At 45.3% G+C, this 25,221-nt stretch overlaps 1 protein-coding gene across 1 annotated transcript in view; it reads right to left on the bottom strand.

Moving 5' to 3' along the window:
• Nucleotides 1-25,221, bottom strand: part of LOC115083385 (lipoxygenase homology domain-containing protein 1-like) — a 456,290-nt gene that overhangs the window by 233,878 nt on the left and 197,191 nt on the right. Inside the window, exon 15 of the mRNA XM_029587186.1 lies at nucleotides 7,723-7,964. Coding sequence (XP_029443046.1) covers nucleotides 7,723-7,964 — 242 coding nt within the window. The remainder of the gene's footprint in view (nucleotides 1-7,722; nucleotides 7,965-25,221) is intronic.

The raw sequence follows: 25,221 nt of genomic DNA, 5'->3' as shown, positions 1-25,221 counted from the left end.
ACACTACTCAGTAGTAAATACTTGGATGACCGGTAGTGTTTAAATACATGATACCAAATTACAGCCATTTTACCCAATCTACAAAAATGTTCATATTTTAAAAAAAAAAAAAAAAAAAAAAAAAACCCAAACAAACCAGTTTAAAAGCTATATGTGACATCACCAGTCATAGGGCAACTAGGTTAAAACGAACAGGCCAGGATGATATAGGCAGGTTGATGGTGCCCCGGTGCTGTCCAGCAAGATCATAAATGTAAGTAGCCAAATGTTTCAGGCAACTTCCTCAGTAGTGGAAGTGTGGGTGGGGGTGGGGGGAGGGAAGAGACTGCTAGGTATTGGATTAAGTATAGGAACTTAAAAATATTAATATGCCAGGTATATGCTAAAGAGGTACACAGCATGCTTAGGATTTAATTAGTCATTAGCGTGCTATGTACAAAGGCCCCCAGAGCAGTGTCAGGCCTCCTAAGAACATAAGAACATAAGAAAATGCCATACTGGGTCAGACCAAGGGTCCATCAAGCCCAGCATCCTGTTTCCAACAGTGGCCAATCCAGGCCATAAGAACCTGGCAAGTACCCAAAAACTAAGTCTATTCCATGTAACCATTGCTAATGGCAGTGGCTATTCTCTAAGTGAACTTAATAGCAGGTAATGGACTTCTCCTCCAAGAACTTATCCAATCCTTTTTTAAACACCGCTATACTAACTGCACTAACCACATCCTCTGACTGCACTAACCACTGCACAACCACTGGAGTAGGCTGGACCTAGGAACAGGGCTGGCAGAAGCAGAGACAAGTGGTGTTGGGTTTTCACCTGTACCGGCCACCTCCCCCCTCAGGTCGAGCTTTTGCATTCTGGTGGCTGGCAGGACTTCAATAGAAGCACACTTGGTAACAGGAGAAAAAGAGGGTACCCACTTGGGCAGAACAGGCCTGCAGAAACAAGGGGATATCAAAAAGGTCCCCCAAAACAAACACAAGATTAGGGAGTGCACCAATAAGGAAGGGGCCAAGGCAAGGTAGGCTAAAGAACCAACAGTGGCCACAAGGATTCCAGACTGAGGCAGACAGTGGCAGCTGAGGCAGGCTGAAGTAGCATGGAAGGACTGAGTCATGAGCCCTAGATGCAGGAATTGCTCAGCACATATTGCAGCCCACTGAGTGCCCCTGCTGGAAGGAGGAACATACAGCCAAGATCCTCGCATCACCCTTGCCTCTGGGATAGCCTCCTCACGCAGATCCCAACTGCAAGGGAGGTTTAGGGCATCTGGAACAAAGTCTGGAATAGGGTTGGAGTCCAGCTGGTGTGGATTACTAAGAGCAGACGATGTCTAAAGCTGAGTGCCAGGATCAGAGTCAGCCTGGAATGGAGTGGAGTCAGAGTCTTGGAATTGAACAAAACTTGGAGCAGAATCTGGAAGCAGAGTCTTCAGTGCTGCAAAATATGGAGTGGAATTTGGAAATGGAGTCTACAGAGCTGAAAGTGCTGGTACTGGGTCTGGATTCACTGAAGTTGACTGGGAGACAGCCACTGCTGCTGATTACACTGGATCCTCTGGAGCTGGCTGTGAGGCAGCTACTGCTGCTTGCTTGAATGCAGGCACAGAGACAAGACTAGAACTAACTGGCTGGAATATAGGTACCGGAGTGCAGTTAGATCTGGCTAGCTAAAACACAAGCATAGAAGCAAAGCAGGAGCTGGCTCAGGGGACAAAAGCTAATTTGGAATTGTTGGCTTCTTAAGAGTTAAGGCAGACTTTACTGGAGCTAAAATTCTACTAGGCTGAGGAAAATCCAAAGTTAAGACAGGTTTCACCAAGAAAGATTCAGACGAAGGGCTGTGTAAACAGCATGTGTTGCTTCTCTTGGTGTTAGGACCAGTCTTGTTAGTGTCAGACTTGCATCAGCTGGCTGCTTTGAAATCCAAACCTCTGAGCAGGAATCAGCTGGCTAGATTAAGGTCATTGAAGCTAAACTAGAATTAGTTACCTGGATTGAAATCACAGAAACTGAAGGTAAGACAAACATCTTGCTTAAAAAGATCTGAGTGTGCTGTATTGATTTCAATATTTGCTCTATGGCCCCTGTTAAAGCAAGGGTATCTTGCCTTGAAATAGTTTTAACTCAAGCTGGTAGGTTCTGCAAAGCATGTGCTGGATTATTCAGAGCTGGAACCTGTTCTGCTGAGACTGGCTTGGGTTAGGCTGTAGTAATTAAGGCAGGCTTGGCTGCCTTTTTTGATGCTAGGGCTGGAGTCTCTGACATAGGAAGCTGGCAAGCCTCACAAGTACTGGAACTGCTATTGGCAGGACACAGACAGTAAATCCAGTCTTCTGGTTTTCTACTGCTAAGAATTGGAGAAATTACTTACCTGATAATTTTATTTTCCTTAGTGTAGACAGATGGTCGCCAGCAGGTCTAGGAACATGACCAGTGGGTTTAGGTTCCCCTGCCAGCAGATGGAAATTGAACAAGCTGATGTCACAATATATATAACTCTGCAGTGACCCAGCCTGCCAATATTCTCTTCAAAAACAACTGTGGACAGACTAGCAAAAAACTTGATTAAAAACATGATTACAGATAACCAGAACTGTACTCAACAAACCATAAACTCTAAATAACATAAGATTCAAGATACCCCAACCTAGGGATTGCATAAACACTTACCAGTAATCCCATGGGACCCCACAGCCCCACAGAAGGACTATTGACATACTCATGCAGAAGTTGAGGGTGGATTTCTCCATTTCCTAGTGTGTAGACAGATAGACTCAGGACTAGTGGGATGTACCAAAGCTATTCCCCAACAGGGTGAGAAGCTGCCCATGGTCGAGCCAACACCGCATGTGCAAAGGCTGCATCCTTCCGGGCCTGCACATCCAGACAATAAAACCTAGAAAAAGTGTGTAAGGAGGAGCATGTTGCAGCTCAGCAGATATCAACAGGAGACAACAAACTTTACCTATGACACTGCCTGAGCTCTGATGGAATGAGGCCTAACCTGAGTAGGTAACAGATTTTCAGCATCCACATACATGGCCGTGACTACCTCCTTAACCCAACGAGCTATGGTAGTCCACGAAGCTAGAGCACCCTGCTTAATTCCGCCATGGAGAACAAACAGATGATCCATCTTTAGAAAAGACTCAGAGACCTCTAGATACCACACGACAAGACACTTAACATCCAAGGAGTGCAAAAGGTGAAACTCCTCTGCCTCCTTGACCTTATCCAGGGATGGCAAGGAGATGGACTGATTCAAATTAAAGTTCAAGACTACCTTGGGCAAGAACGATGAAACAGTATGCAACTGTAATGCTCCCAGAGTCACCCAAAGGAACAGCTCCCAGCAAGACAAGGCCTGTAGCTCATAAATCTGAAGCACAGAGCATATAGCCACTAGAAACACAGTCTATAAAGTCAACAACCATAAGGAAAGGCTATGCAGTGGTCGGAACATAGGGCCTGCCAAAAAGTCTAGCACCAAATTAAGATTCCACACTGAGGCCTAAGATTCCACACGAGAGGCCTCAGATGCTTTACTCCCTTCAAAAAATGAGCCACATCAGACAAGATGACAAGGAAACACCATTTACCAGGCCTCTGAAAGAGGCAAAAGCCGCAACCTGCAACTTCAAGGAATTTAGGGCCAAGCCTTTATTTTATCCATTCTGGAAAAAATCCAGAATGAGAGGGATCTTAACTGAACGAGGAAGAACACCCCGCTCCTCACACCAGGCCTCAAAAACTCTTCAAACCCACACATAAGCCAAGGAAGAAGAGAACTTGCAAGCACAGAGTAAAATGGCAATCATGCAGAGGAATAACCACGCTTTAACAGGTGAGCCCAATTCAAGGGACAAACCATAAGACAGAATCGAATCGGTTCCTTGTGAAGAACTGGTCCCTGCTGAAGCACATCCAAGTATGGCAGAAGACGAAGGGGGACCTCCACCAGGAATTGTCACAAATCCATATACCATGGATGCCTGGGCCAATCTGGTACCACCAGGTGTACTAGCTCCCTGTGGCCTTCAATCTTGAGAATTATCCTGCCCAGCTAGGGCCTCGGAGGAAAGGCATAAAGCAATTTGTCTTCCTGCCAGACCTGTATGAGAGCATCTTTTCCCAGGGACCACAAATCTCACATGGAATGACAGTATATAAATCACATAAATAAATATAAGCGAGGAACCTTCACATTTCAAGAAGTAGCCAGCAGGTCTAGGATCGGAAGGCCCCAGTAATCCACAACAGCTGAAACACCTCGGCTGACAACACCCACTCTCCTGGATCCAGACTCTCTCTGCTGAGAAAGTCTACGCTTATGTTGTCTTTTCCTGCAATGTGAGAGGCCGAGATCATCTGCAGATGACCTTCCGCCCATTCCATCAGCTGGTCTATTTCCTGCAACACTTGCTGGCTCTTGGTTCCTCCATGGTGATTGATATAGGCCACTGTTGTCGCGTTGTCCGACATCATGTGAACAGCTTAATTCCACAGCCTGTGGCTGCACTGCAAGCATGCCAGCTGTACTGCCTGGACAACTGATGTTCCAGTGGGAGTCTTCGGCATTCCAGCACTCCTGGGCCATAAACTCCAGACAGTGAGCCCCCCAACCATGGAGAATTGCATCTGTCATTAGTACCAACCAGACCAGAGAGACCCTTTTTCAGATTATCTTCCTGATACCACCACTGGAGGCGGGAGCATATTTCCATTGGCAAATGGAGCCAGACAGTGGAGGAAATCCTGAAACTCCTTTAACTGTCTCTGATTCAGGTAAAACTTTCTCCTTTTTTTTTTTTTTTTAAACCTTACCTGAGCTCAGCGCTTACCTGCTGAGTACAGACACAGCCTCCAGCTGTGGGGGAAGAGGGCATCTGCCATCACTGCCTCGCTTGGGCATCCTGCACCTGCTGCCTTTCAGCTGAATTAGCAGCTAAATCCACACCGGGAAACCCAGTTACTAGACCAAGGCACACCTCTGAGGGACCATGGAAATTGTCTCAGGAATTTTCAACTGGAGGAGGGCCCATTAGGTATCACCACAGGATAGCGGGGCTTTCTTTTTCTAAATTTAGAATTTCAAATTTCTCCTTTCAAAAAGCTCAAAGCAATCCCCATAGGGAGATGCATGGCCACCATCTGCTGGAGAAGGAGAATACTGGAGGCTGGGGGTCACTGCAGTGTTATTTATATTGTGAAGTCAGCTTGCTCCATCTCAATCTGCTGGCAGGGGAGCATAAACCCACTGGTCCTGAGTCCACCTGTCTACACACTAGGAAGCAGAGTTTTTCAAAAGACAGAAAATCTACCACATAACTGCCTGGTTGCAGGCTGTGGCATGAAAAATTGAGAGGATCCAGGAAGGAAAACCTGCAGCACAAGACTGAAAATGGAGTCCGGAAATAAAACCAGGCTTGTTGTGGTCCATTTTGCCACTCCTAGGGGATTCTACTGGCCTCAATCTGATGTCAGGCCACAGTCTGGCCAGTATAAGGGAAAAGCCAAGGACTGGAATATGCTGGATTCAGGAACAAGGCTGGCAGGAGCAGGGGCAGGCAGTTTTGGGTCTTTACCTGTATCAGCCATCTCCTCCTCAGTTTGTCTTTGGGTTTTGGTGGCTGGATGGAATTGAGAAAAGGGAAACAAGAGGACGCCCACTTGGGCAAGACAAGGGGAGAACAAAATGGTGCCCCATAACAAACAGAAGTATGTAAATATTGAACTGGCTGTTTTCCTTCAAAGGGAAATCCTATAAGGGTTCCCTTAATGTGAGCAGGAAAGGTTCCAGTGACTTAAAAGTCATCTTTTGGTCAGAGTTGCAAACAACTCCTTGACAGTCAGTTTGGTACAGTCTCTAAGGGCATAGTTTAGGAGAAAGTTAAAAAAAAACCCTGACTACATTTGGTCTGTGGCTTCTCTAGAGTGACCAGGCAAGCAGGAGGATGTAGCTGTGACTCTCTCCCAGGGTTATAGGGAGGGAGAAGCAGGAGTCAGGCAGAGGTACTCCACCAATGTCTTGGGAAGGCTGAGGGGGAAAAAAAAGACTAATGTAACTGTGGTTGCAATTTGCTTGGACCAGGAGCCAAACTGGGCCAGCAGGAACTTGCTACAGGGCTCCTCTCTAGAGAGAGGTGTCGTCTTTGAGCTGATCAGGTCACTGAGTAACTAAAGCCCTAATTAGACCCTGTTAAGGACAGTAACAGGGTCTAGCTAGGTCAAAGAGAAGGGATTGTAAACGGAGTATGAGATCTGTGGAATTTATACAACCTGCATTTGAGATTTTTGGAATGTTTTTTTTTCTGTCTTGACTGTTTCGCTTTAGTTTGATTGAAGAACTCTATGGAATCAACTGTCTTTTAGTTTGGAGCACCCCTTGGTGGAGTGGACATTTGTCTTATTTAGTGGTGCAAAACTGTGTGTGTGTCCTCGGCCCAGTTTGGCCCCACAGGTTAATCTACCCACCCTTTCCCACGGCCCATGAGAGACTTTGTTTTTCCTCACTTTGGGTGGTTCGCCCCATGCCCCCCAAAGCTGAGAGGGTGGCCCCAATGGACCAGGGGTTACACAAGATAAGGGAGCGTACCAACAAGGAAGAAACAAACAAAATATATAACAAACACTCTAACAAGCAGATGTCAACCCCTAAGAGCAAATAAACAGACTAAACAAACACAGATTAGGGGCCAAGGCAAGACGCAGAGCAAGGTAGACTAAAAACCAGCAGCAGGCATAATCAAGAGAGCAAGGCCTGAAGGGTGAAGGCAGGCTTAAGTAGCTTGGTAGTGCTGCGTCATGAACCCTAGAGGCCGGACTTGCACAGCACAGAGCACAGCTCACTGAGGGCCCCTGCTGGAAAGAAGGCTGCATAGCTGCCAGCCAGGATCCTCACGAGAGGAAGCTAAATTCAAAGTGCTCTTTTAGGAATTTAAGTTTAGCTTCTCTCAGGTGCCAGCAGTAAACTACTAGTATAAAAAGACAGGTGCTGTCATTTCCAGATCATTCCTCCCACCTGCCTGATTCAGTTAGGATGTAAGGCTGTGTCCTCCTGCCAACTCAGCATTAGGAACCTTTGGGTGTAATGGGAGGGTGGGGGATCATTCATTTTTCAATTGAACAAGCAGAAGAGTCATTTTGTATTGAATTGGGGTGATGGGGTTATAGAGAGGGGGATCGAGAGGTGATACCTCATTTATCATTGATCAGGAGGCTGGGAATCAGGGAGGAATCAGTGCTGAATCAGGGAGGAAATGTTATTTTGTATTGAATTTGGTGGATAGGATGGAATTTACTCACTTTTCTTTCTACCTCGGGCATCTCTGTACTAATTTTAATACTATGCATAATGCATGCATAGTGCTTGTGCAGCATATATATTATTAATTTACTTCATCAGTAGTAAACAGAATGACTAATGCAGTTTCACTAAAAACTGTGCACTAATTTTAAGCACATATTAGCAGTAATTTAGCACCAGCTTTTAGCACATTTGCCTGTCTGATTATATCCTCTAAAGAAAAAGGACTCATATATTGACTTTTTATTAGCAGAACTAGCAGTGATGTGGGATTTTCTCTCAGGCTTGGACCCTACTGTGCAGAATATATTCTTCTGCCTTATGAACCTCTAGGGAGACAGATGAAGTACTGAATTTGTGATCCACTGCTCTGTGAGATTTATAATTTTAAAAGAAACCTGTGATTTTTACCTCACAGCAATGCCAACGTTCTTCATCTCTTCCATCCTCCATTTGCAGGCGCACTTTCTGGATAGCTCCGTATTTCTTATCTAACTCTATACTGGTATGATAAGTCTTCCTCTGAGTAAGAGATCCTCTAGGAAACAAGACTGGACCATATGTGCCCTTCTTACAGCAAATCATTAAGGTCACTTCAGCATTAGCACCAGTACTGTGAATGTCACTAGTTATGACAGTAATATCCCAAGTGCCTATTAAAAAAAATTAAATATATGTATTTAGACAGAACTATTTAATGTAAAGTAGACACGGAACTATATAAAATATTTTTCTGTGACTGAATTCAAATCCCAGACTCTTAAGAGGGCAATTTTCAAGGACATATGCATAGTCAGAACAATTTATACACATATATTGGCTGGCTGAAAATGGCCCTCTCTTGATTCAGTTAAAAATATGCAGGAGATTCCCCAGCATGGGTGATTTTAGCCACATTTTCAGTAGCTATTTGTGGGTGTGCAGTTAGGTCAGAGGAGGAGGACAGCTTTATAGATTACATTTTCAAATCTCCATGCGTTATTTTCTATGGAAAACCCACCTCCCCAAAAAGCAGGAGGTTGCAATGCCCAAAATATCTGGGCACCTGTGGCTAAAATCAAACTGACAGCAGGCAAGCACTTTCACTTTGAAAACTGATGCAATGGGCTGCAATTAAAAAGTGCCTGTGGACTTTGTCTCAATGTGGATAGTTTGAGAACTGCTCTTCCCACCAGACCCCAACACACACACACACACACACACACACACACACACACATTCTTGAACCCAGTCAGTCTGTAAGTGTGACCCATCAGCTTGATGCTGACAATTGCCACACTATTGTGAGAACTCTTTGTTTTGTTCAATAGAGAAAAGCAGGCCTGTGGGCACACAGTAATCATCATTTGAAGCTCCATGTATATGTATTAGGCCGTATTATACCGCAGGTGCCATGACATTAGAATTAGCATTGCCGATTTTTTAAATGTGCCCTAAGAAATTTGAGGTGGTCTAGGGTTAATGTTTCAGTCAAACCATGTCTTTTGGGTAGTCTAATGTCTCCTTATACCATGCTCTGGAATATTGGCTCAATCTGACATCATCTGACGCAGGCTGTATCTAGTTTTGGCTTTTGGGATTTTTAACAGGATCAGAGATCAAATTGACTCAGTGAGTTAGGTGTGTGTTGGTAGTTGCGATGGGAATTCCAAACTCCTCAGGTCTCGCCTTTTCCCTATTTTATAGCACCAGTGATTTATTGTGTACCATCTTTTTCTTAGGTAAATACATTATAGTTAAACATTCAAAACTCTTGTTAACTGTGGAACGGATATAAATAGCCACTTAATAATCAGAGTACTGCATACATAAAACATCAACTGAACCTGTAACAATGCATCTAATTCAACCAAAGCAATAATTTCATTATAATAATCAATCATATCATCTAAAATATTTACATGATTCTGTATTTTAAAATAGCAGTTAAGTTTGCTTGTAACTTTTAATGATTAAAGCACCCACAGTCTTTGTGTATTGTCCTTCAAAAGCCATGGACTGGAGTAACTTAAATAGAGGTTTCTGTGCACAGTTTTGATATAAGCAAGACCCCTGGTTTGTCGTAACTGTAGCTGCAATGACTAGAATCTGTATTCTGCTGCAGTATTTGCATGGAACTGTAAAAACTAGTGATGCTGAAGCTTTCTCCTTCTGCTACTACTGCTGGTTGACCAGCTGTCTTTGCCATCCTAACTCTGGCTGCTGTCTCCAATGTCCTCTGCCGCCTTAAGCATTTGCTGCATAGTCTTCTCCCCTGACTCTTGGCCACCACAATCTTCCTTCTCCTGATGCAAATTCCTGCCACGGCCTTCTTTCTCCTCTAGAAGCCCTAAGTCATCACAATCTTCCATTGCCTTCCAAACCCTCCCTGTTACATTCTTTTTCCTCATCTCTCCCATGGACACAATCTTTTTTTTCTTCTCCTGCCTCTGTCTACTGTCTGCCACTCACTCCAAGGTTCTTAGACTGTGGCAAAGTGGCACCAAAGTGGCAAAGTGGCACCAAAGTGGCATGAATAGCCTAAGGCACTTTAAAGGGGAAAAGGGGTACCAGGAGTGGCAAGAAGAGTGCTTTAACAGAGGTGCAAAACAGCAGCGAGAGTGTAAAAAACACACCACAGCTTCAAAAGAGAGCACCGATAACAGTTGCATGAACCCTCAAAGGAAGCACAACAGGCAAAGTGGCAAGACAAGTGGCATCAACATCCTACAGCACAATGAAGGGGGAACATAGCAAGCAGAAAGACTAACACCAACACACTGAGCAACCATGATAGTAGCCAGAACACCACAAGGAGTTGAGTGAGTCATCTGGTATATGGCAACAAGGCAGAGTGGCAGAAAGTTGATAGGGGCAAGACAGGCTGGCAGAGCTGAGGTAGTCAGGTCCCTGTGGTTTTCATAGGGGCAAGACAGGCTGGCCCTGGGGAGATTTCCCTTTCCTTTGAGCAGGAAAGGGCTCCCCGTAATGGGTTGGCCCCTAGAGTGGGGTGTTTCCATTGGCATCTAGTGAGCTCTGGCTGATCTTTTAAAATCTGGTGGATGTAGCAGATATACAAATGAGAATTTTCAAGGCCGAGGCGGAGGAGGGTGCATGTGAACAGCGGTTCAACATGAGTCAGAGGGTAGATACAGGTTGGCTACTCCCGGGGAGAGTTCCCTTTCCTTTGAGCAGGAAAGGGCTCCCCACAATGGGTTGGCCCCTAAAGTGGAGCATAAGCCTTCAAAGCATAGTGATATGCAGGAGGGTGCCATGTGAACAGTGGTTCAACATGGGTCAACAGGTACTAAGAGATAGGCCAGCCAGCTACCCCGGGAAGAGTTCCCTATCCTTTGAGCAGGGAAAGGCTCCCAGCAATGAGTTGGCCCCTAGAGTGGACCATGAGCCTTCAAAGCGTGGCGACGTGGAGGAGGTCTCACTGTGAACAGCGGTTTAACATGGGTCAACAGGTATTAAGAGATAGGCTACCCCGAGGAGAGTTCCCTTTCCTTTGAGCAGGAAAGGGCCCCTGGACGGTCAGGCACAGCATTAGAGGTCAAGCCATTTTAGGGATGTAAGGCCTGGATGGACAGGCACAGCATTCGAGAATAGAGGTCAAGCCCTTTTAGGGATGTAAGGCTTGGATGGACAGGCACAGCATTCGAGGATAGAGGTCAAGCCCTTTTAGGGACATAAAGCCTGGACGGACAGGCACAGCATTCGAGAATAGAGGTCAAGCCCTTTTAGGGACATAAGGCCTGGACAGGCACAGTATTTGAGGTCAAGCCCTTTTAGGGACATAAAGCCTGGACGGACAATCACAGCATTCAAGGTCAAACCCTAGTAGAGACGTAAAGCCTGGATGGATAGGCACAGCAATCGAGGATAGAGGTCAAGCCCTTGTAGGGACATAAGGCCTGGACAAACAAGCATAGCATTCGAGGATAAAGGTCAAGCTCTTGTAGGGACATAAGGCCTGGATGGACAGGCACAGCATTCAAGGTCTAGGGACATAAGGCCTGGACGGACAGGCACAACAATCGAGGATAGAGGTCAAGCCCTTGTAGGGACATAAGGCCTGGATGGACAGGCACAGCATTCGAGATTAAACCCTTGTAGGGACATAAGGCTGGATGGATAGGCACAGCATTCAAGGTCAAACCCTTGTAGAGATGTAATTCCTGGATGGACAGGCATAGCATTTGAGGATAGAGGGCAAGCTCTTGTAGGGACATAAGGCCTGGATGGACCAGCACAGCATTTGAGGTCAAGCCCTTGTAGAGACATAAGGCCTGAATGGACAGGCACAGCATTCGAGGTCAAACCCTAGTAGAGACACAAAGTCTGGACAGACAGGCATAGCTTCAAGGATAGAGGTCAAGCTCTTATAGGGACATAAGGCCTGGACAGCCAGGCACAGCATTCAATGTCAAACCCTAGTAGAGATGTAATGCCTAGACGGACAGGCACAGCATTTAAGGATAGAGGTCAAGCTCTTGTAGGGACATAAGGCCTGGATGGACAGGCACAGCATTTGAGGTCAAGCCCTTGTAGAGACGTAATGTCTGGATGGACAGGCACAGCAATTGAGGATAGAGGTCAAGCCCTTGTAGAGACATAAGGCCTGGATGGACAGGCACAGCATTCGAGATCAAACACTTGTAGAGACGTAAAGCCTGGACAGATAGGCATAGCATTCGAGGATAGAGGTCAAGCTTTTGTAGGGACATAAGGCCTAGATGGACAGGCACAGCAATCGAGGATAGAGTTCAAGCCCTTGTAGGGACATAAGGCCTGGATGGACAGGCACAGCATTCGAGGTCAAACCCTTGTAGAGACGTAAAGCCTAGATGGACAGGCATAGCATTCGAGGATAGAGGTCAAGCTCTTGTAGGGACATAAGGCCTGAATGGACAGGCACAGCATTCGAGGTCAAACCCTAGTAGAGACATAAAGTCTGGACAGACAGGCATAGCTTCGAGGATAGAGGTCAAGCTCTTATAGGGACATAAGGCCTGGACAGCCAGGCACAGCATTCAATGTCAAACCCTAGTAGAGATGTAATGCCTAGACGGACAGGCACAGCATTTAAGGATAGAGGTCAAGCTCTTGTAGGGACATAAGGCCTGGATGGACAGGCACAGCATTTGAGGTCAAGCCCTTGTAGAGACGTAATGTCTGGATGGACAGGCACAGCAATTGAGGATAGAGGTCAAGCCCTTGTAGAGACATAAGGCCTGGATGGACAGGCACAGCATTCGAGATCAAACACTTGTAGAGACGTAAAGCCTGGACAGATAGGCATAGCATTCGAGGATAGAGGTCAAGCTTTTGTAGGGACATAAGGCCTAGATGGACAGGCACAGCAATCGAGGATAGAGTTCAAGCCCTTGTAGGGACATAAGGCCTGGATAGACAGGCACAGCATTCGAGGTCAAACCCTTGTAGAGACGTAAAGCCTAGATGGACAGGCATAGCATTCGAGGATAGAGGTCAAGCTCTTGTAGGGACATAAGGCCTGGATGGACAGGCACAGCATTTGAGGTCAAGCCCTTGTAGGGACATAAGGCCTGGACAGACAGGCACAGCATTCAAGGTCAAAGCCTTCTAGAAACGTAAAGCCTGGACAGTCAGGTAGAGCATTCGAGGTCAAGCCCTTTTAGGGACATAAGGCCTGGATGGACAGGTACAGCAATCGAGGATAGAGGTCAAGCCCTTTTAGGGACTTAAGGCCTGGACGGATAGGCACAGCATTAGAGGTCAAGCCCTTATAGGGACATAAGGCCTGGAGGGACAAGCACAGCATTAGAGGACAGGCCCTTATATGGGCATAAAGCCTGGGTGGACAGGCAGCAGGCACAGCATTCAAGGATAGTTTTCAAGCCCTCGTAGGGGCGTAAACGGACAGGCAGGCACAGCATTCAAGAATAGAGGTCAAGCCCTTTTAGGGACTTAAGCCCTGGACAGACAGGCACAGCATTAGAGGATTTCCTTTGGGCAGGTATGTTGTGGTTTGATCTGTCACTTCTTCTTGAACTATGGCATCTTTTTCATTTCAGAAAGATAATTAAACAGAGGTTGCTTTTAGAGCAATAGAGACTGCCATTTGTGAAGCAAGAACTGATCTGGAGATTATTTGTGAATACCCAGAAGCTATTAACTATACTTATACACTTCAGCTCATGACAAAGGAACATGAAGAGCTCTCAGAAATAAGAAAAACACTACTCAAATCTACAATATCAACCTATGTTGACTTTCTAGTTTACACAGTGCCTCTGTAAACTATGGGAAGACAGAGGATGAACTAGCATGCAACTAGTACCAGTTTTCTATAGTACTAGAAAAATTACTGTTGGCACCTAAGAAACATTTCGGGAACATGGCCCATATTATGAAGGTCAGGAAAACTATTAAGCATATGAATTATGTAAGTTCCAAATATCTTAAGTCAGCTTTTTATGTTCTTACATTTCAAATGTTGCAAAACAGGAAAAGAATATTCTGGAAAGAAGTGATGCACAAATACATGAAACTGAAATTAGAAATACCAGAACTAAATTCAGACAGGCACAGCGTTAGAGGTCAGGCCCTTGTAGGGACGTAAGGCTTGGACAGTGGACGGACAGGCACAGCGTTTGAGGTCAGGCCCTTGTAGGGACGTACAGCCTAGACAGTGGATGGACAGGCACAGCATTTCAGGTCAGGTACATGTGCTGATATTTTCTGGAGCATAGGAGGCAGTTGGAGCTGCTGCAAGGCTTTCAATAGCTTTTATTCATCTTGCCATTCACAGGGAAAATTTGGAAACCAAAGCAAAGGCAGGTTTAATTTCAAAAACACTAGCATTTCCATCAACTCTGGGGCCAGCCTTGAGCGGTGAGAGCTCATGATATCCCCTGTCATTGAAAATACACGTTCACTTGGCACACTGGTTGGTGGCCATGACAGATATCGCTGAGCCACTTTGCCTAGGTGTGGCCAGCCAGTGGATTTGTCTGCATGTCCTCTGTGGGCTCTGAGAGATACCGTGTCACTGACAGTTGTGCTGGTGTCTCCTTTGCTTGGGTGGGCTGAGAGTCACTCATGCCAGCTGCTTTCTCTCTAGCCCATAGTAGAACAGATGATTCTTTATGAGCAATAAGCCTTTGGCATACTGAAGTGGAGGAGGAGGAGGAGGTACTAGCTGTCACTGACAGAATGCTGCTTCTGCTTGGGCTAGCACAACTCTCTGAAGTGCCCACTGTTTCCTCCTTTGCTTCATGCCTAATCTGTCTCTGCCTATGGCGCTCCTGTTCACGGATTTTTAGTAACAGCAGGTCCTTCACAAATGAGAGACAATTGGACTGTAGGGCGAGTTTCCCTTTCACACGGGGATCATAGACCGTGGCAAGCATGAATGTTTGGTCTTCTGTTAAAGCCCTTAATATCTCTCGCACCTGCTGCTGCAAAACGTCCAGACAATGCAGCACCTCAGCTGTCATTCCCTGCTTAAAGCCCTCCAAATTTTCATCTAGGAAATTAACTATAGGGATGACGTCAGCCAAGGTGGCACTTCTGGAACTCAGCTCCTCTGTGACATCCTTGAAGGGCTGCAGGATTTTTACTAGCTGATTCATGACTAACAATCATGATGCCCTAGGGGATTCTGCACACCTATCTCCATTGAACCAGAAAGTTCATGAAGGGGTGTCTGCAGCTCCACTAACCTCTGCAGCATCATAAAGGTAGAATTCCACCGGGTGGCAATGTCTTGAATGAGATGCTTGTGAGGCATCTCCAAATCAGTCTGCTTTTGTCGGAGAACCTGCCCTGCCTTCACACTTCTGTGGAAGTTTGCTGCTATGTTCCTGCACTTCTGTATTAACGTATTCATTCTCTTGGTGATTGGACTCCAACCCCAGAGCTGACTTCACTACCAGGTGCAGAGTGTGTGCAAAACATCGGATGTTCTGAAAGTGCCCCTCGGTTATTGCCTTTGCCATGTTTGTACCATTGTCTGTAACAAAGAACCCTGCCTGAGGATTTCTGTCTCACTGGTGTAGTTGCCAGCCCATCAGCATCTGTCTGATGGATGTTAGAATATTGGTTGCGGTATGGGCCTTGACCGACAGGCGGGTGTGCAGTAAAGCCTACCTCCACCCTGATACTTGTTCAATAATAGACCTGCTGCCTGCCCCTGCCTCAGCTAGGTCCCACCAGTGTGCTGTCAGGGAGAGGTAAGAGTATGCAGCATTCATGGAGGTCCAGCTATCACAGGTGAAATGCACACTCCCCTGTGCCTTAGCTAGCAGCGCTTGGATGTGAGTGTGACACTGCTTGTACAGGCTGAGGATGACCTTTCTGCTAAATGTGGTTCTGGAGGGGACTTTGTAATTTGGAACTACGACCTTCAGAAAATGCTTGAAACCCACATTCTCCACTATCTGCAAGGGCTGGTCATCAAGGGCAATCATTTCCCCAATGCTCCTAGTTACAACTTTTGAGGCTGCCTGCTTCCTACCCTGGGATAGCGTTACCGCACACCACCCCATTTCCTCCATGGTGGGTTGTCACTTCTGACACATGGGAGGGGGCTGCTGGCCTGCCACCTGACTGCTAGAAGGGGCTAAGGGTGTGGGGTGACTCTGCTCCTTTTCAACCACTTTACGCTGCCTGGAAAAAGGGGTCCCCTGACTGGTACTGCCACCATCCCCAGATGGCAGTACTGTTCTTGGGTGTTGGCTCTTCATATGATGTGACATACCAAAATTAGATAGATGTCCCATTTGCTTGCCTCTGCTAATAGCCCTGACAAAGTAATTACACTGAGCAAAACACGGGTCCTCCACCTCTTTAAAGTGGCTCCAGATTGCAGATATCTTTCGTGATCTCTTCTCTATAGCCTTCGGGGTGGATGCTGGCACTGGAGCTGAAGTAGTGGGTGCACCTTGAGAAGCAATGCCAGGGGATTCAGTCACACTCTGTGCCTGCGCTGACTGCTCTTCCTCCTCCTCATCATCAGTTTCATCTCTCCCCTGTAGTACTGAAGTGGAGGCTAAGATAGGACTAACAAATCCTCCTAAACCTTCATCAGCTATTACTTCTTCCATTTCTGATGATGAGAATCCCACACAAGATGATTCTTCATCGGAATCAGAAGTAAACAGTGCCTGCGCTACATTTTCAATGCTAAGTCGAGACTGCTGTCGCACTGCTGCTTTTGGGTCTCGCCCTTTTGTCTTGCATTACTCAACCTCTCCTTCCCTCACCTCCAAAACTACAGGGTCAGAAACAGGTGGTGGCGATGCATCATTTTTAGATTTCATTTTTTTCCGGATGGAATTGCCTGCCCCTCCAGAGATTTTAGATTGGAACAGGTCCCTTTATAATTTTAATGGGGGATTTCACTCCCTTCTGAGGTGCCTCCTCTCCCAGTCCCAATCACTCGACCATGTCTAGCTTTCCCTGACATTATAGATTTAATGTCAGTGACTACTAGGGATTTCAATTAAAAGAATTATTTACAAAAGAGGCTCACTTGGGATTTGCCTTCAGAGACTACCACTGTCCCAATATGCGTGAGTCTGCAAAACTGGCTGCAGTGCCCACAGGCACAGTACCTTGATGTGTGCACTAATGTAATGTGTGTGCACACAACAAAGTTGTGACTACAAAAGAGGCCCACTGGGGATTTGGCTTCCACGACCACCACTGTCCCAATATACGTGAGTCTGAAAAACTACCCAGTGCCCACTGTTACTGATGCCCAGTGCAATGCCTTCTTGGATTAAAAGATCACAGAGAGACAGTGAGTTCAATAAAAAAAAACACCCCTGCAGTTATGCCAGTTAACAAAAAAGCCTGGCTTGGCACAGCAGCAAAATCAATGAAATATCTGTTTCAATAGCAATTCTATCAAACTAGCTATAAATTGAAATTATCTCCCACCCACAACACCCAAATGCTGCTTGCAACCTACCCCAGAGGTTAAAATAAGAAGTAAAATGCCACTGCTAGTGCTAGCAGCTCCTCTCAGTGGCACTGACAGAGAGACCATCTCAGATCGATTTAAAAAAGTGAGGTAAAAAAAAACCAGGGCTAGCTGGCACTGCAGCCAAATCGAACAAATATCTTTTTCTATAGAAGTAGCTAGCAATTGAATACAGATTTGATACACTCAGACTAGCTCTGAGTTCAGCAGCCACCTCCTGGACCACTTCTCTACCATCCCCGCCAAAAAAGTGCATGGCACGCCGTGTGCTTCATTTATAAATAGTGCTGTGTCATTAGGAACAGCGTCACAGTGCACTGAGTGAGAACAGCGTTTGGCTGCATTACAAAAAATGCTTAGCTAAGTTAGCTCAGATAGGTTGCATTCTGGTCTCCTCGCGAACCTGTCTGACCCACTCTGTGACAGGGCTGTGAGGTCACTTATGACTCACAGGAGAGGGCTGGTTTTTGCTATCTCCTATTTCAAACGGCCACTAGGAAATCACTGCGAGCCAAAAGAATGAAACTAATGATATGTTTGTATTCATGGGGTATCGCGATCCATTTCGCGAACCGATGAAAAGAACAGATAGGGATGTATACCTTGCAGATTGCCAATATGTTGCAAACGAATGCACATCCCTACCATTAACTACAAAGTCCTAATCACTAGCCTAGACATCCTAGGACTCATAGTCAAATCCCTCCTCCTGAACTGTTCTAAAACTATGTCTCTGGGAAAAGTATTATCACACTCTCATGCTCTCTACTATGGAGTTGTGCAGGGATCTATCTTATGGGCCTCATTATTCAGTATTTATTTATTTATATTCATCTTTTGATACTTCAAAGTGGATTACATTCAGGTACTGAAGGTATTTCTCTATCCCCAGAGGGCTTTAAGTCTGCACCTGAAGCAATGGAGAGTAAAATAACTTGCCTATGGTCACAAGGAATATCAGTGGAGTCTGAACGTTGGCCTCACTGGGTCACAATCTACTGCTCTAACCACTAGGCTACTCTATAACTCTAGGACCACTTTGATAACTCATCAGAAAAATCACCTACTACTCATATGCAAACAATATACAACTACTAGTATCTTTTGGCCTAGACCCTGACAAATCAATTGCTAAACTAATGAATGCCTAGGAAATATCTACAGTAGGCTACACCTAAGTAAATTGAAACCAAATCAACAAAAGAAAGATGTACCATGGATAGGCAAATAAAACCCCAGCTACATAAATTCCAGGGTGATTATTTCTTATTTATTTTACTTGATTAACCACATCAACAAAATGGTTTACAAAATAAATTATAAATACATTTTTAACAAAGAGGAATAAAAATATAACAATAAAACCAAATCATAAATAATAAATGTAAAAAAGATAATATAAAAAAGTCATAATAAAAAATAAAATAGAAATAAACTATATAATTTTAAAATTCTGGTTCTAAAGATAAAATCTTTAGAACCAGAATTATGCCAAAACATAAAGGCATAAGAACTGGCAGAATTCCATTAGGGGAGCCTACTAATATTTCCCCTTAGGCCTGAGCAAACAACTATAATTTCAGGCTTTTCCAAAATTTTAAATAGGCTCTTTCTTAATGCTTAATGGGATATTATTCCATACAAAAGGAGCAAAATGGGTAAATACATTCTCCAAGTCTGCACCAGCCTTCGCACTGTTAGGGGAAGCACTTTGAGAAGGTCTTGTTGGGATGAATGATTAGTATGATAGGGAATCAACTGATTCACTAAATATTGTGGGGTCCTTCCCTATAAGGACTTAAATACCAAAGAGAGTATATATGTGTGTTTTTGTGTGTGTGTGACCTTTTACAAAGTTAGTTATAAAAGAAAATGATCCTTTCAAAACTTTCTTTCCTCATGTGTTAAAGCTGATTCTCAGGTTTGATTCAACAAAGAAGGTAAATATGCTTATTGGTTTTTAATTTTTCTCTTTAATGTTCTCATTGCTTCACTAAGAAAAGAAAAATAACAGAAATAGCACAGTTTCCTTATTTTCACTCCTATGCAGGGTATATATGTAGCTTTCTCAACTTATTACTTATAGGGGCAGATTTTCAAAGGCTATGCACATAACCCTATTTTGCATAGGATCGGCGGTGCATGCAAGCCCTGGGACGCGCGCATGTCCTGGGGCTTGCAAAAAGGGGCGGTCCTGGGGAGTGGGTGGGGTGTCGCGGTGGCCCGGGGTGTTGCCAGGGTATTGTGGCAGTTCGGGGGCGTGGCCGGGGTGTGTCAGTGGTCTGGGGTGGTTCGGGAGAAGGGTCGAGTGCTCCGGCACAGCGGCCTGTGCCGGGGTATGGTGTGCTGGCAGGTGTGACTTTTTCAAAGGTAGGGGTGGGATTTAGTTAGGGCTCGGGGGTGGGTTAGAGAGGGGAAGGGAGGGGAAGCCAGAGAAAAATTTCCGAAATTGGAGCGGCCTTGGAGGGAACGGGGAAAGCCATTGTGGCTTCCCCTTAGGCTCAGCGCACGCAAGGTGCACATGTGTGCACCCCCTTGTGCGTGCCGAGCCCGGATTTTATAACATGCACGTGGCAGCGCACGCATGTTATAAAATTGGCCGTAGATTTGTTCGCGCCGGGTTGCACGAACAAATCTACGCCCGCACATAGGGGCGGATTTTAAGAGCCCTGCTCGCGTAAATCTGCCCGGATTTACGCGGGTAGGGCCTTGCGCGCCGGTGCGCCTATGTTCCATAGGCCTACCGGCACGCGCAGAGCCCCGGGACTCGCGTAAGTCCCGGGGTTTTTAGAGGGGGGCGTGTTGGGGGCGTGTCGGATCGGCGCGGCGTTTTGGGGGCGGGACGCGGCATTTCGGGGGCGGGCCCGGGGGCGTGGTTTCGTCCCTGGGGTGGTCCGGGGCGTGGCCGCGCCCTCCGGAACCGCCCCCAGGTCCCGTCTCGGCGCACTAGAGGCCCGCTGGCGCGCGGGGATTTACTTCTCCCTCCGGGAGGCGTAAATCCCCCGACAAAGGTAGGGGGGGGTCTAGATGGGGCCGGGGGGGAGGGTTAGATAGAGGAAGGGAGGGGAAGAAGAGGGGAGGGCGAAAGCGAGTTCCCTCCGAGGCCGCTCTGATTTCGGAGCGGCCTCGGAGGGAACGGCGGCAGGCTGCGCGGCTCGGCGCGCGCCGGCTACACGAAATCGGCAGCCTTGCACGCGCCAATCCAGGATTTGCGCGGCTACGCGCGTATCTACTGAAATCCAGCGTACTTTTGTTTGCGCCTGATGCGCCAACAAAAGTACGCGAAGGCGCGCTTTTTGAAAATCTACCCCAAAAGTTTTAAAACCTGGCCCATATTATGTTGGCCAACAATTTTGTGGTGCACGATGCTTTCAATTAGCTGTCCTGTATCCTTCCAAACCGGTTCCTATTTTCCTTGCTGCAGCTCTTCCTTAGTCTTTTCCAGGTGCTGGATGCAGATGGCTGAAGGCTGTCTCTCTCTTCTCCTTTTCTCTCATGGTGCAGGTGTTTGAATCCTACCTATCTTTAAATAAATCTAAGCATGTGTTCCCCGAATACACTATGGGTAGATTTCTAAAGTTATGCGCGGGCATAGATTTTTTCACACAACCCGGCATGAACAAATCTAAGCCCGAATTTATAACATGCGCGTGCTGCCACACGCATGTTATAAAATCCAGGGTCAGTGCACACAGGGGGTGCACAATTGTGCAACCTGCGCAAGCCGAGCCGAGCAGCCTGCCTCCGTTCCCTCCGAGGCCGCTGCAAAAATCGGAGCAGCCTCAGAGGGAACTTTTTTTCTGCCCCCCCCCCCACCTTCCCCTCCCTTCCCCTACTTAACCAACCCCCCAGCCCTAACTAAATCCCCCCTAACTTTGTTAAGAAAGTTACTCCCTCCCGAGGCAGGCATAACTTGTGCGTGCCGGTGGGCTGCCAGCGTACCATTCCCCAGCCCAGGGGCTGGTTAGGAGGCCTCGGCCATGCCCCCATAATGTCCCCGGGCCGGCATCATGCCCACGGCCCTGCCCCCGGAATGCCACCGAATGCCGCGCCTCCCCCGACACGCCCCCCAAGCAAAGCCCCGGGACTTACGTGCATCCCAGGACTTTGTCCGTGCCGGAGGTCTATGGATTTACACGCGCAGGGCTTTTAAAATCTGCCCCTATCTGTGAACCCCTCTTCCAAAGATGTGTTTAAGTAATGTTTCTAAATGTGATGTCTTCTACATCTTATTAAACTGGTCTAACTCGGTGTGTAAAACAAAGGATAATCAATTTCACCCTAAAATCACTGAAAAGAGTTAAAATGATTTGGTTCAGGTTGGTTTTAAAGTCTTTTCACACACACACTGGCACACCCAAAGCTCTTAAGTGGATAACAGCTAAAATGTACTTATATTTCTTCTGATAAATTACTGTGCTCAGAGGTTTTGAATTAAAGCTGACCCAGAAATATCTAGTCCTGTTTCATATGCACAATCACTATCAGATCAGAATCTGAGTTAAGTACTCGGTTGTAGAACTTCAACAGCCCATTAACTCTCTGGATCTATCAATTTATGTAACAAATGTTTGCAGGGAAGACAATCTGAAAAGTTTATTTACACTTTTCAGTTAACAAGTAAAAAGAATATTAACACAGAATTTTTATACACCTCAATTTCTGACACTCAGTAAATGTTCTCACTACAACAGTCTAACTGAACTAAGCCAATGAAAATCTCTGTATCTTCACTGTAATTTTAAGTAATTGACTATTACTATAGTTTTGCTGCCACAAGTCTTGCCTGAATTACTCTAACATGAACAAAAACGTTAAATCACAAACTCATTCCTTCCTTCCTTTCAGTCACACACACTCTAATTTGAGTATATTAACAACAATTCCCTCCAGATTCCAACCTGTCAGACAAATAAAGGGGCTCTGTAAAAGGAGCCAGGAACAATCCGCCCTTTTTTCTTTGTCTCTGGTCTCTCCATGTGCAAAACCTCTCCTGCTCCTGGGGACTAATCATTATCATATCTCTCAGCATGGAGTTCCCATAAGCCTTAGCTTTGGCAGGACTGACATAGCAAGCTGACAATCAGAGTCTTCAGTCCTGCTCTTCCTGCTGAAGTCATTCTACTTCAGTCCCATCCACCTCTTGTAACTGGACATGAAGACAGAAAAAAAAACCTTTGCAATTGATTCCCCCCCCCCCCCCTTGTAAGTCCACCAGAGGTGTTATCTTCCTGCCAGCATTCAAAAAAAGATACTGTTTGCTTTTTTCATTCTCTGAAGGCTGTCACTTAAGACTGTTGTCATACAGCTTCAGGTTCTTTACTTTGAGCCATTACAACCCCTCCCTCCAAGCAAACACCCACAGGCTGATTCAAAAAGAAGAGCGGGAGAACAGGCATTCCGTGTTGAGTGCCCGCTCTGCCAACACGGGTCCAGCCACCTCTCCTGGGCGCGCGATCCTGACCCAGGAGAGGTGGCTCAATCAGCATGTTCAGGAAACCAATGCTCAATTTTACGAGCATCGGTTTTCCAAACCCACTGACAGCCATTGGTTATGAAAAAGGACGCCTTTAAAATTGAGCGCCTGTTCTCCTAACCGGACAGGCCGGCACATTTTTTTTTAAGATTTTTTTTTTAAAGATTTTTGGTTCCTCTGACTTAATATCGCTAGGATATTAAGTCAGAGGGTGTACAGAAAAGCGGTATTTTCTGCTTTTTGGTACACTTTTTTGGGCTGCTCAACTATAGGGTAAAAAGTGTATCAACCTTATGAAATCAAGAGTTACATTAGAAAATATTTCTTTACAAATATGGTGGTCGATGCACAGAATAGCCTCCCAGTGCAGGAGGTGAAGACAAAAATAGTAAAAACAATTAAAGAAGACCTGGAATAAGCACAAAGTATCCTTCATTAGAAGAAATGAAGAGAAAGCCAGAGATCAACTGTAAAGGAAATAAATTGGACAGGCTAGATAAGTCCTTCTTTCATTACCTGTTATCTTCTATGAATTTTATATTCAAAATCCTGAGATTTAATCCTGAGATTTAAAATTACCACCCCTCTTACTGGCAAATTATTACCTGAATAAGTCGTTAGTCAGCAATAATTTAGCTGAATAAAAAGAGGCATGGTGGAGGGTTATCCGGGGCATAGCTAAAATGAATCTGGCTAGCATTGATATTCATCATTAGCTGCATAAACTGAGCTAGGTAAGTCTGGTCAGGGAAAATGGTGCCATAAATACAGCCACAGATAACTTTATCTGAGAAAAGTTATCCGAATATATTCAGCAGCAGAATTAGCGGGCTATGTCCTGCAAAATATACCAGAAAAATGTACCCAAATAATTTATGCAGATATATTTGAACTGGCTATTGACCACTATGTAACTGGGTTAATTTTCTTATTTTCCTTACCCATGGAAACAGACTTTTTTTTTAAACTTAAGGTCGCTATGTGAGGATTCTTGATTTACAGGATGACTTGCAAACTCTTATATTTCAGAGAATTAAGTTTGTGATTTGAAGTTGAAATGTTTATACCAATCCCAAGCAGTGTATGAAAATCCCATTATATAAATATAAGGATTCTCAGGAAGCCTAATAAATGACATTTAGCTACCTATAAGGTTAGTATTTACATTTTAGCTTGACAGAAAAGAAAAAGCCTTCCTATCAGCAGGAGACAAATGATTCCATTGTTGATAGACCAAGTCACTGTATGGAGGGCACCATTCATGCAGCATTTAGCCAGTTTATATGTTAGACTGCCTAACTAATGTTCAATACTAGAGTTATTAATTTGATATATAAAACAGGAAAATTATTGTAAAGATCAGTATATAATATGACATATTTTCAAGTTCCAAATTTAAACTGTTGGACTATCCAGTTTAACTCAGGGTTATATCACATCAAAACAATAAAGCATCTTCTGCGTAGATTCCCTGCTCTTTTAAACTCTGATACAATTTGCCCTTCACCACTTCTACTGGGAGGCTGTGAAGAAATATTTCCTTATATTATACCTGCATCTACTCCACTTTAGTCTCATATTATAAACTCTTTCTACTGAAAAAATGTTTGCTTCTTGTCCATTACTTATGCCTCTGAGGTATTTGAATGTCCATCATATTTCCCCATCTTCCTCTTCTCTAGGTCAGTTTCTCTCAACCCACTCCTGGAGTACATTCTAGCCAGTCGGGCTTTCAGGAAATCCACAATGAATATGCATGCGATAGATTTGCATGCCCTCCCTCCAATGTATACAGATATATCTTGTGCATATTCATTGTGGATGTCTTGAAAACCAGACTGGCTAGGGGATAATCCAAGACCAGTTTGAGAAACACTGCTCTAGGGTACCCATACTTAAGTCTTAATAAATTAGACTTGTGAATATATGGCACAGACTCTGGAATATTTCAGTAGCTCTTCTCTGGCTGCCTCTGTTCCATGGGTGACCAAATCTAGTCCTCAAGATCCATAAATTAGACTGGTTTTCAGATACCCATAATGAATATGCTTGAGATATATCTGCATCCACTGCCTATTTTGAAGTTTGAAAATTAGACCTGTTGTCATACTTGAGGACCAGTGTTAGCCACCCCTGCTCTATTCTGTCTTTTCTCTTATAGAAATGTGATCCTTAGATATGGATGCAATATTCCAGATGAGATCTCAGCAGTGATCTAAGCAAACCTTAATCATGCAAAACATTAATGGGTAGATTTTAAGACCTGAGCGCGCATGCATGTACACCCAATTTTATAACATGTGTGCGAGGCGCATGCATGTTATAAAATCGGGGGTCGGGGCGCGCAAGGGGGTGCACAATTGTGCACCTTGCACACGCCGAGCCATGCTGCCTTCCCCCTTAACTAACCTTCCCACCCCTTCCCCTAACCTTTTCCCCCCAACCCTACTCTAACCCCCTCCAATTTCTTATCTCATCTTTT

This window comes from Rhinatrema bivittatum, chromosome 2, assembly GCF_901001135.1.
Source record: "Rhinatrema bivittatum chromosome 2, aRhiBiv1.1, whole genome shotgun sequence".
In the NCBI taxonomy this organism is placed as follows: Eukaryota; Metazoa; Chordata; class Amphibia; order Gymnophiona; family Rhinatrematidae; genus Rhinatrema; species Rhinatrema bivittatum.
The sequence above is the reverse complement of the archived record's forward strand: the minus strand, read 5'-3'. Positions and strand labels throughout refer to the sequence as shown.